Source organism: Ochotona princeps, chromosome 10 (assembly GCF_030435755.1).
Source record: "Ochotona princeps isolate mOchPri1 chromosome 10, mOchPri1.hap1, whole genome shotgun sequence".
Taxonomy (NCBI): Eukaryota; Metazoa; Chordata; class Mammalia; order Lagomorpha; family Ochotonidae; genus Ochotona; species Ochotona princeps.
The window spans coordinates 44,087,716-44,100,668 of NC_080841.1; the positions used below are offsets into that span (position 1 = coordinate 44,087,716).

General features: G+C 36.5%; 1 protein-coding gene across 4 annotated transcripts in view; it reads right to left on the minus strand.

Moving 5' to 3' along the window:
• Positions 1-12,953, minus strand: part of LYST (lysosomal trafficking regulator) — a 185,295-nt gene that overhangs the window by 106,091 nt on the left and 66,251 nt on the right. For all 4 annotated transcript variants that reach the window (XM_058669377.1, XM_058669376.1, XM_004578521.3 and 1 more), the window contains exons 11-14: positions 11,077-11,186; positions 7,940-8,366; positions 3,938-4,082; positions 2,472-2,645 (exon numbers count right to left, since the gene is read on the minus strand). In XM_058669377.1, the coding sequence (XP_058525360.1) occupies positions 2,472-2,645; positions 3,938-4,082; positions 7,940-8,366; positions 11,077-11,186 (856 nt within the window). The remainder of the gene's footprint in view (positions 1-2,471; positions 2,646-3,937; positions 4,083-7,939; positions 8,367-11,076; positions 11,187-12,953) is intronic.

Sequence of the window (12,953 nt, forward strand, 5' to 3'; positions counted from 1 at the left end):
TGTTTAACATGTAAATTTACCTGTTTTAGTAGGAATTTTTTAAATAAAGGAAAGAGTTGAGACAATCTATGATTGTTTCTATTTCTTGAAACAAATAAACGGCTATGACTGAAACACTACTGCCATCTAATGGTCTCACTATTTCTAAGGGTAAAAAAAAATTGCAGTATGAATGTTAAAACAAGTGCAACAAATATTGGGTATCTATTAGTCATATATTTCTGCTATTTTTGTGTATTGTTTATGAAACAATAAAGAAAAACTATACTAATGACACTTGCATTTCTTATAGAAACTATAGCTAAGAATTTGAAAATGACAGGGTCTAGCACAGTAACGTGGTGGTTAGAGTCCTCCACCTTGCATCCACCAAGATCCCATATGAGTGTCAGTTCATGTTCCGGCTGCTTCACTTCCCATCCACCTCCCTGCTTGTGGCCTGGGAAGCCAGTGGAGAATGGTCCAAGGCCTTGGGACCCTGCACCAGCGTGGGAGACTCAAAAGAAGCTGCTAGCTCCTGATTCAGATTGGCTCGACACCGGTTGTTGTGGCACTTGGGGAGTGAACCTTGCACATACAAGATCTTTCTCTCTGTCTCTTTCTTTGTGAATCTGACTTTCCAATAAAAATAAATCTTTTTTAAAAAAGGAGTTGAAAATGATAGCACCAAATTTAAGTAAACAGAATAATATATTTATTCTTGGTGTTTTGCTTATTGTTATATTAACTAATTGTCAATTCATACGGAATGGCAAAAAGTCCAAATACTCAACATAAAAAATGACCACACTCACTAACTGCAGAATTGTGCTACCCCTTCTTGTTGTAATGGGTAAGTTAAACTATCCAACTTTGTAAAACAGAGACGATAATACAACTATGACAAGGCGCTGGCACGACACTAGCATCTCAGTTGATGACAGTTAATGGCCTGGCTGCTGCACTTCCAATGCAGCTCCCTGCTAAATGTGTCTGGGAAAGCAGTGGAAGATGGCCCAAATGCATGGGCTCCTTCCACCCATGTAGAAGACCTGGAAGAAGCTCTTGCCTCCTGGCTCCAGGCTTTGGCCTGGCTCAGCAGTGACTTTTGTCACCATGGGGAAATAAACAAGTAGAGGGAAAACTCTATTTGTTCCTCTCTGCAGTTCTTTCAAATGAATAAATTTCAAAAATACATATATAACTACTGTATAGTGTTTTAGGGAGGATTAGATAAAATATCTGTGAACAAATAAACATATGAAAAAATGCTCAAGTTCCCTGGCAATAAGGGAAATCCAAATTAAAACATCAATGAGGTACCACCTAACGCCAGTAAGACTGGCCCACATGAATAAAAGCACCAACAACACTTGTTGGTGAGGTTGCGGGGGAAAAGGGAACCCTACTCCACTGCTGGTGGAGCTGCAGGTTGGTACAGCCTCTATGGAAATCAGTATGGAGAATATTCAAACAACTCAAAATCAACATACCGTATGATCCAGCAATAGCACTCCTAGGAATATATCCAGAACTCTTGTCTTATGAGAAACCAACATGCACTCCTATGTTCATAGCAGCACAATCAGTAATTGCAAAAACATGGAAGCAGCCAAAATGCCCATCAACAGAGGACTGGATAAGAAAGCTATGGTTCATCTACTCCATGGAATACTACTCAGCTATTAAAAAAAACAAAATGCAGTTCTTTGTGGCCAAATGGGCCAAACTGGAAACCATAATGCTGAGGGAAATGAGCCAATCCCAAAAGGTTAAATACCATATGTTTGCCTTAATTTAAGATGATATGATGTTATGTATAACATGTTATGTTATGAATGTTATTGTGTATAAACTAAAATTGAAATGTAAGTGAGGTGGTCACAGAAGGTGGCTAGGAACTCGCATTTACTTTTAACATATTGGTTACTCATTACTATGTCAATTAATTCCAGAATGATGTAAATTTTTGCTGATGGTATGTTGGAGCTTTCAATTGACTGGGATGATACTCTGCTGGCTCTGTCTTCAGACCAGAAAGGGTATACCTAAGAAGGCGTTGAACTTGACTAGACAATAAGATGCTGGACTCTATGTTTGGTATATGCTTGCAATGGGGGAATCTCAACTGAACTTGAACTGTGGTTATGCAACAAGGTGGAGGAATCCACCATGGTGGGAGGGTTTGGGGAGGGGTGGGGAGAATCCAAGTATCTATGAAACTGTGTCACATAATACAATGTAATTAATGAATTAAAAATAATAAATAATTTAAAAAAACATATTAAAAAAATATCTGTGAAAAGCACTTTTTTGCAGTACAGACTCTATGATATAGAATGTAGGTATTCCCTATTTTTGCTGGTTTTTGAATGTAGATATTCCAAGTGGTAACTTAACTGGTAGGCCAAATGCCTGCATATATATGTAAATATAGACACGTGATTTTTTTAAAATTCAATAAAACAAGACCTTTCAGCTTTAATTCTTACCTCTGTCCAGACACCCATATGGAGATATTCCCATGGATGTTCTTTTTGCCTTGGGGCTGCTGTAAATAGGTGAGTACTAAATGTTGCCATTTACTTGGAAGGAAAGCATTCTCCTGAGATTCAGCCTGTGCTAGTGACACAGCCTTCATGTCATCATTTGAGTCCACGCACACACTACAGGAAACAGAAAAGGCAGAAGCTGAAGACATGAAAATTCTTACCTTAGTATTTACTATGAATAGCTACTATTCTTACCTCAGTATTTAATGAGTAGCAACTATAATTCTCAACATTATAGTAGCATAAAAAATGAGTTCAACTTCAAAATAAAATGCTTTCAAAAGTAAGCAGGTCTTTGTTTCAAATCAAAATCTGTTTATTGTATTCTACTATTCCTCATTTCATGTATGAAATTAGATTAAGCTCACTAGTTGGTATTAATAATTTAGGAAATAATTTTCAGAATTCAGTTTCTAAAGAGTATTTACTATTTATAAGGTTATTGCCTTTTGAGAAAATATATTGTAAAATTTGGTTTCCAAAAAAAACATACATATTGTATCTACATGTTTAAATGCCAGAATGTGTTGTATATCTAACCTGCTTTGAGGGATTACTGAAAGAATTAGGTTATAACGTATACAATATATCTGATGTTCACAAATCATATATTCCTAAATGATATACCACTTAGTTGTCATTTTATCTAAATACTATATTATTATTAATTACTCAAAGCAAATAAAAAATTTACACATCTATTACTTAATAAGGAAGATAGGGAAAAAGAACAAAATAGCGGGCCTGGCCCGAAAGCGTATTGGTTAAAGTCCTCGCCTTTCTCGGGCCAGGATCCCATATGGTAGCCGGTTCAAATCCCAGTGGCCCTGTTTCCCATCCAGCTCCCTGCTTGTGGCCTGGGAAAGCAGTTGAGAACGGCCAAAGCCTTGGAACCTTGCACCCTCATTGGAGACCCAGAAGAGCTCCTGGCTCCTGGCTTCGGATCGGCTCTGCTCCAGCCATTGCAGCCACTTGGGGAGTGAACCATTGGCTGGAAGATCTTCCTCTCTGTCTTTCCTCCTCTCTATATAGCTGTCTTTCCAATAAAAATAAACAAATCTTTAAAAAAAAAAAGAACAAAATAGCAATGAACTCATACTAGAGAAAGTACAAACATATTAACACTTTAAGATAATTGCAATATGACAGAATATTTCTGTAAAATCAGAGTTTAATAAGTAGTTGATCTAAAATCTAACAGAGAATCTAATATAATTCTATTTATAGATTTGAGGATAGAAAAACAATGTTACAAAGATGTACTAATAATTCTTAGTGCCTTCTTTTTTTAAGCAAGATTTTCCTCTTGGGCTATAATGACCTTTACTAGCAGATTTCACATTAACACCTCTTAGATGAATTATTTATACATTATCTATTCATTTAGGAGTTAGAATAATCAATACCGAAAAATAAAAGTGCCAATACGGGGATCAGCCCACACTTGGATCATCAATGCTTTGGATCCCAGTGAAATGATATGAATACAGCCTTCTTCTATCAGTCTTTCGCCAGGATGCGTGTACTCTGCACTTTCTGGTCTGTCATTGTCTATGAGAAAAAGATAATGAATGATCAGTAAGACAGTTAATGAAAACTGACTGGCAAAGTGGATCTGAAAGAATGCAAAGGATGGCTGATCATCTGTAGTAAACTATTTTGCACAAAATGTCTGAACCTAACCTGTCCCAAACAATCATATTTCCAAAGCTTAGATGTTAACTCCGAAAAAAGAACAAGGGGGATGACAACCAGTAATTGAATGTTTTAAAACTGTTAGATATTTTAAAAGTATATAACTGAGGATAGTTGTAAGCATAAAAACTGCTGTGAAGTCATTATAATAAGCTTCTTTTGTCAAATGGATTAAGCCTTTATATAACGTCACTAATCTTGGTGTCACATCCCTCATGCTACCAAAATCCATCCTGTAATCATAATTGTATGCTTTAAGAAAATAGATCATATTTAAAATATTTCTGAAAAGACTGTACTACCTGAATATAGTAAATATTTAGAGTTCTTAGTGAGTACTCCTTGAATGTAACTGCTACATGATTCTGAAATTGTATGTCCATTATTGTTTATTCAAGGCAAGTTAAGGTCAATATTTACAGGTTTTGAACTAGCAGTTTGTTTATCCTTTCTTTCTAATCATTTAAAACTCAGTCCATTCTGATTATGTACTATGGGCTAACTGCTGACATTTTTCAACAGGTAAAATCATCACCAATTTTTAAGAATATAACCTCTAGCAATGACAAGAATCCTAAAAGGAGAAAAGTCAAAGGTAATGTTATTTTTAAGGCTACTGCCAAAATATGTATAGAAAACTAACAATGCCACTGAATTTTGATACTCAGAATTGACAGCTCTGAAGTGATACATGTGACAGTGCTGATAATGATATCATCTAACGTACATTAAGCCTACTCTGAGTAAACAACTTTACTCAGAATTCATGTCTCGTGACAGCTTAAGAAAAGTGTTTTCGGGCCCAGTGCAATAGCCTAATGGATAAAGTCCTCACCTTGTATGCACTGTGATCCCATATGGGCACAGGTTCTAATCCTGGCAGCCCTGCTTCTCCTCCAGCTCCCAGCTTATGACCTGGGAAAAGAGTTGAGGATGGCCCAAAGCCTTGGGACCCTGCACCAACCAGCATGGGAGAACCAGAAGAGGCTCCTGGCTCCTGGCTTTGGATCAGCCATTGTGGCCACTTAGGGGATAAATCACTGGATGAAAAATCTTCCACTCTGTCTCTCCTCCTGTGTATCTGACTTATCAATAAAAAATTTTTTAAAAATAAAGTGTTTTCATAGAAAATCTGAACTTATATAAACAAAATACTGGAACAAACACTGATTTATATACAGGAACTGTAGAGTAGCAATATTTCAACTATTTCTTAATATGACAATTTAACAACATGACAATTTTACAAGGTAAGATTCTCATTTTGCAGATTATATAATTAAGGCACTGAAAGATAAACTAAATTTGTTCACATTTATTTTAATGGCAAAAAATGTAGTACTGTTGCAATATGTCCTTCATTTCAATAAAAAATGTTTATGTATCTATTACTTTAAGTATTCTTTCTTAATATTTATGTAAAATCATCTTTCTATGTCTTCTGGAACACTGTTAACTCTAAAAGCTGTTAAGTGTTCTAATAATTATTTTTCTCAGGTTATTGTATATTTGCTCATTTTATGAGACTGTTTACACTAGGATTGTCCATATTAAAATATGAGAGAGGAAACCCACAAGCACTGTTCAAGCATTGAATTAAATACAAATGAAACTAACTCCCTTTCTATAATTTGCCAGCCATATGATTTGGTCTCTTGTCTTAACTTACCTATAGACAATGATCACTTACCTTATTTACATTGGATTTAGAACACATAAGGAAAGATGAGTAAAATTATACACATAAAAGGGCTCATTGTACATTAAACAGCATCATCATCAATGCAATATTGATATCATATATAATATCAATTCAGAACTAGTCAATCTTAGGTGGAGGAATTTCATCCATAAACAGAAATTCCACAATTATCAAAAACATTACAAATTATCTTCTCCACTTTTAAAAATGTTTTATTAACTTCCTAGGTACCATGTCCAGCCCAGCTTCAACCAGGATTGAAGATGGAACAATACATAATGAGAAAGAAAAGACAGACTCAAGTTGAAGCTTTTTGAAAGCATGGCAGGGGAGGGAGCAGGAAACGAGAGCAGAAGTATCCTCTCCATGATAGAAACAACTCAATGCCTGTTACAGTGGCTTCTATTAATTTGAGGAACCATGTTTCATGTCCATTTGCTAACTAATCAACAAACCAACTAGAAGGTCCTCATTGGATCATTGCATGTCCACTGTTAGAAAGAGAACAGAACATGAGGCCAATTACACAAGGACCTTGAATTTAATCTTAGGAATGTGTGCTGCCTGGGTGTCCGGCCTTGCCAATCACAGACCTATCAACACAGCATAATCCTTCCAGTTTCCATTTCTCAGTCCTCTTCTATCTACTGCTATTTCTTCCTAATGATCTCTGACAGTTGAACTCATTATTTTAGCAACACCTGCTTCTGGAGGCTTTAGCTTTCAACCAACTATTGCCTTGCATGCCTTACGCCCTAGCAGACTTGCCAAAACACTCAATTCCTGCCTGGCAACAGGCTAATCCATAAAATTACACATCTATTACACTATGTCAATAATATGGAAGGGTGTCTATGGAAAAAATGGACTCAGAGTCTCAAACATGGATAAGATAATGTCGCCTATCACTTCAACTTTGATAGTGTCATTGAGGATTTTCCTTTCCATCTACAGGCCAATGAAATCAGGTATTAGTGAAGGCCTAGTATCCTGAAACAGAGGCTCTAGTAGCTAAGGAAGAATTGTGGAATGAAGAGTTACTGAGGTCTCCCTCTCCATGTATGTTTCATCTGTCTCATCCAGTCATTCCATTAATTCCACAGACCCTAGGTATTATCCCACCAAGTACATTTCATTATAACCTTTTTAATCAGGAGCTTTTTTCTAACCTTAGTGATACGGGGAGAAGACATAGTTTTGTAGTAACACAATAGTGATTCTTCAGTTACACAAATGCTTGGAAAGAATCTTACTTTATGGAGAGGCAAGGAGAAAGCAGAGCAGAGGAGAGAGAGACAGAGAGAATGTTTTTACCTGCTAGGTCACTCCCCAAATGCCTAAAACAATCAGGAAGCAGCCAGGCTGAAGCTGGGAACCGGAAACTTAATCCAAGTTCCTAATTACCAGAGCCATCACCTGTTACCTCCTAGGTCTGCATTAGTAGGAAACTGGTATCAAAGTAGAGTTAGGATTTGAACCCAGGTACTCAGAGACAGGATACAGATCTCTCAATCAGTAAGCCAAACGCCAAAGTTATTCTAACTTTGAAGAATGACAGATGGATTTAAACACTATGTGACAGGAAACAGGTGAGGGGGCAATGGGGGTAAAAGAAAGAAAGGAAAACTTAAAGAAGACGCAGGGTTGGCTAGTAGTAGTTGGGAAATAGGTAGCTGACAAAACAGTAGTTAGAATTTTATCCTTTCCTTTTCTAAGGTCAGGAGCCACCATGATCCAAAAATTGAACCAGGTAAAAGGTAGGAAATGGAACTGATGATCCCAGTAGCATTATATATGTAGTCTACTCTCCATGCCTCTCTACCCAAAGTATAGAAGGAAATAGAGATTTGAAGACTACCTGACAACTCAGACTTGAACAAGTCAAGGCCTATCACCCCTAAATAAGGCATACAAGAAGAGCATGTTAAGAGCAAATTAGAATACTGCTGCTTGTTCTTTAGTGCATAACCCAAAATCGCCAGCTACGATTCACATAAATTTGTCACCATACCTGTTCCATCAAAACTGCTGTCTTGTAAAATTAATGATTTGTTTCTTTTCTTTATCTTCATTCTTCTTTCTATGGTATGGTCTGATTCATGAATACATTCCACATTAAACCACAACGAAATGCTGAAACCTTCTGATAGGTGTGGCCAGCAGTTTTGCCCCAGTAACGGCAAGTGGACTGGGGCTATGTGCCAAGAAGAAAGCAACCGATGGGGAAAACTTTCTCTATTGGTCTCTTTCTTGCTTCGTGAAAGTCGCGCTCTTCTCAGTAACCCCATGGCCTTACTGTTTAGAATCCCAGGACACTTTTGTGAAGGAACACCATTACCCATACTTGGGGTATGCAGTAAAGGGAAGGTTAGATATTGTGAAGGACTCATAATAATATCACTTTCAACAATTTTCAGAAGACCCAGAAGAAGAATTTCCTAGAGAAAAAGAAAAAACAAATGAAGGTATACACTCACATAACAAGGTATATAATAACCTTAAAATTCATGTTATACATGAAAATACATACATATTAATATGTATCAGCATTCCTATCTGAATATTTTCTTATCTACTGCATCTTTAAAATACTCATTTTGTGCTAAAATGAAATTCTGTATAAAAATGGAGTATGAAACATATTTCATTCCTAAGATATGTAACTGCCTGTGGCTTATAAATTTTTTAAATATTTATTTATTTGGAAGGCAGTTACAGAGTGTGTGTGTATGTGTGAAAGGGAGAATATTTGTGAATAATAACTGCTACAGGAATATTCAGTTCCATTTTATACCTCTTGCTTGGTATGTGTGAGAAAGAGACGGAGAGATTACCCAACTACTGGTTCACTCCAAAAATGGATGCAGTGGCAGGAAAGCCAGGAGTCAGGATATACAGTTGGGTCTCCCATGTGGTTCTCAGGGAACCAAGCACTTGGACCACATTCTAGCTTGCATTGGCAGCAAGCTAGATCAAAGATGGAGCAGCCAGAACTTGGAGCAGTGCTTAATGGGATGCTGGTAATGCAGGCAGCAGTTTTAACCCATTAAGCCATGGGTTTATGCTGGTCCCTGATTTACTTTAAATTCAGATGTTTTTATGATACAAATCTAAGAGTAGTTAGTTTTAAGTATTACAAACTAAGTATAGTAATCCTACCAGGAATCAATTCTACTAAACAAAGATTTCTTTCAAGATACACTACTACTTGTTTTGTTGACTTTTTTAACGTAATCAATTTATTTGAGCAAGAGTAAGTAAGAGAGAGAGGTAGTATGCCTGTCCAAGATCCTCCACCTAATGGTTCACTCCCCAAATGTCCGAAATGGCCAGCCAGGTCAAAACAAGGCCAAAGCCATGATCAGGAAACTAAATTCAGGTCTCTCACATGGATGGTAGAAACCCAACTATCTGAGCCATCAGCACTGCCTCCTAGAATCTGCAAGGTATGAAGCTAGAATCAGGAGGTAGGGCCAAGTTTCAAACCCAAGTACTTTGATGTGGGAGGGCTTCCAGATCAGCTTCCTGATCACTAGGCTGGTTTATTTTTTAGTGGAAGGATAAAATTGGAGATCTTAAAAATTCTCCAAATTTCTGATTATATGTGACTGAATTCATAAAATTGATAACTCAATTAATTTTCAACTTATTTCACATGACTTCTCCCTAATCAAGTAATTCTTCTTTTATCATGTTTGAGAAACTGAAATAAGGGTTTTTTTTAAAAAAGATTTATTTTATTTTTGTTGCAAAGTCAGATATATAGAGAGGAGGAGAGACAGAGAGGAAGATATTCCATCCGATGGTTCACTCCCCAAGTGACCACAATGGCTGGTGCTGCACCGATCCGAAGCCAGGAGCCAGGAACTTCCTCCAGGTCTCCCACACGGGTGCAGGGTCCCAAGGCCCTGAGCCGTCCTTGACTGCTTTCCCAGGCCACAAGCAGGGAGCCGGCTGGGAAGCTGGGTCGCTGGGATTAGAACCAGCGACCATATGGGATCCTGGGCACGTTCAAGGCGAGGACTTTAGCTGCTAGGCCAACGTACCAGGCCTTGAAATCAGGTTTTAATGATATCATTTAAAATGACAAATTGTTGGTTCAATTGAAATGCACAATGTATAGAAAAGGCAAAAGGAAACAAGCTTTTAATTAAAGGGAAGAACAAATATTATGGAGAGATAAGTAAAAAATGAGGAAAGATTAACCTATACTATTTGTGCATAAAATAACACCTAGGGGCTGGCATGGTGGCATAACATAATAATCCTCTGCCTGCTGTGTCAGCATCCCATATGAGTGCCAGTTTGTGTCCTGACTGCTCCACTTTTCGTCCAGCACCCTGCTTACAGCCTAGTAAAGTAGAGGATGATAGCTTGAAAGTAGTGGATGATAGCTTTAGTCCATGGACTCCTGAATCACTTGGGAGATGTAGAAGAAACTCCTGGCTTTGAAGCAGCTCACCTCCGGCAGTTGTAGCCATTTGCGGAGTGAACCAATAGAAGATGGAAGACCTTTTCTGTCATTCCTTTTCGCTCTGTAAAATCTGCCTTTCAAATAAAAACAAATCTTAAAAAATAAAATAACATCTAATGTTGATCAGGGTCATGAGGCGTACTCAGAATAAACAGAAATATTCTAAAAATATAAAGCAGGTTCTGAAAGACCTATTTTAGAGAATTTTAAACTGTGTTCCACTGCTTCCTCTAAGAGGCCACAGACTGGAGAGGATGGTAAGAGAGGAAGGGCTCTGAAACACCTAATCCTACTTCACATGAAGTAGCTCCCAAATTTTCCTTATAAAAATGTAATTCCTAGCAACTAAAAGTCACTGAACGACAATGGGGTAGCATAAAACAATGGATAATTTTCTTTAGAAAAATATAATCCTTAATGTGGTTGCCAATTATCCACAGTAATGAAAAGTACTTGACATTTCTTAGGCAAAAGACTAGGGGTGGGAGTAGCCAAAATGGAAATAAAATGGTTATAATATACATAAATAATAAAATAACTGGGTACTTCACACATAACATGGGCTTGATTGTAAAACAAAGGACACATCAAGAGAATTCAGTAATTTCCAATTAACTGGAAAATATATCCTATTACAATTTTACTAATAAATGTAAAAATCATAGCATATTTACTGTACAAGGAGATTTCTCCAGAAATATTCTCAAAAGAAGGATTAGCTCTTCTGAACATGTTCTTGAACTCATCAAAGATACTAAAAGATCCACCAATACTCTCTGGCATGCTAAATTAAAGAAAGAAGGGAAAAATTAAATCCAGTCACATATAATTTATAGGAAACAAACAAATGGGCACACTGAAAGAGATCAAATAATACTGTCACATCTCAACTGGATGATAAATAATCAAGTAACTGCAAAATTTAATAAAGGAATAATATATTTAAATGCAAACCAACTGACAAAAGATGTTTTTCTTAAAAAATAGAATAGCTACAAGTAAACTAAGGCATTCATTAAAGAAGTATAAATCAATACATTGTTAAAAATGCTGACAGTCATCCCATATTGTAAAGCCATCTACTACCTTATCTGGAGACATTTACTTCACTTATATGTTTACCTATTACTTTCTAAATGGAAAAATTAAATAACAGAAATGAAACTGGAAATATTAGTATTATATAAATCCACAAGTATCATAAACTGAGTATTTTCTTGCTCTATCATGGGACTTAACATAAGACAAAAATGGTAATACAGAAGTTCATAAAATGCATTAGTAGAGATCTTGAAAAGTTTTCAAAGTAAATTTATGTGCATTATCAAAGCTGATGCTGCCACTAAACAAAAAAAATTATGAACACCTAGAAGTTAAATATTATTTCCATTTTAGATATAACAAAAACAATCCTGATTGAAATCTGAGACATTTTTCAAAAGGCTGGTGGCTTTGGAAGTCCTGGAGGTCAAGAGAATAGAAGACACTTTTAGGCAACAACTGCAGATGATAATGCAGTGGTATAATTGTAGGCAATGAGACTACAATACAGCATAGATTTTATTCTCCAAGTATTGTGAATGTTTTCAAGGTTTCTGAGTAGAAAAGTATTATGATTAAAGTAGGTTGTTTTAAGTTTTTTTTTTTTAGCTCAAATTGACAGGTTTCATTTTAAAATACGGAAATGAATAGATAAGATAGATAAATAAACAGGTATAGTGTTTGTATAAAAATGAAAATTCACTGTATCAAAGTCCAAAATTACAAATCCCACAACAAAGAAAATAAAGGTATGAACGAAGTTGAGCAGGGAAGGGCAAGGAGCATTGGGATACACCACATAAAAGGTTTAAAAATATTTCTTAGCAATTGAAAAGCAGATGGATAAAAAAGAAAGCTACAGCCTAGAATTCCTTTGACTACAAAGGCACTCAAAACTGCAGGGAACCAATCTGTCTAATGTCAGGGGAAGAAAGAATGCAGCTGATAACACAGGAATGAATGAAAGCCATTTCTCTTTGTATTTCTGAGTATAGACCACAGCTAGTTTAGCTTTCACTTTAAGAGCAAATACCTGATAATTCATCACCCAAAGCAACAAAATGGACTGCCAGGCAAAACTTAGATGGATGTTGGTGTAAGAATTACTTAGTATATCTCTTATATGCAGTCTGCTCGTGGTGACTAACCAAAGAAGCTGGACTGAAATAAAGCCTGAATGATGTTCCTAAATACTACATCCCGAAATTGTGCTGTGTTTCCTGAATAAATGTCAGGAACTCAGCACAAAGTCACAATTTGCTAGCCAAGGATGTGTTTCTCAAGGTACATAAAGTGCCATGTGGGACAAGTGGCCTTAACAGCCTCTCAAAGTAAAGCTCCCTTCATTAGCTATTTGGGAAATCCCTAATCAAACACAGGCATATCTACACAAAGAATAATCACTCAGAGTAGATATATTAAAAAAGGAAAACAAATACATTAGAAGTCTTCAAGTTTTCTTAAGCCATGTGCTATACAATGACATTTTGATCAATGACAACCACATACA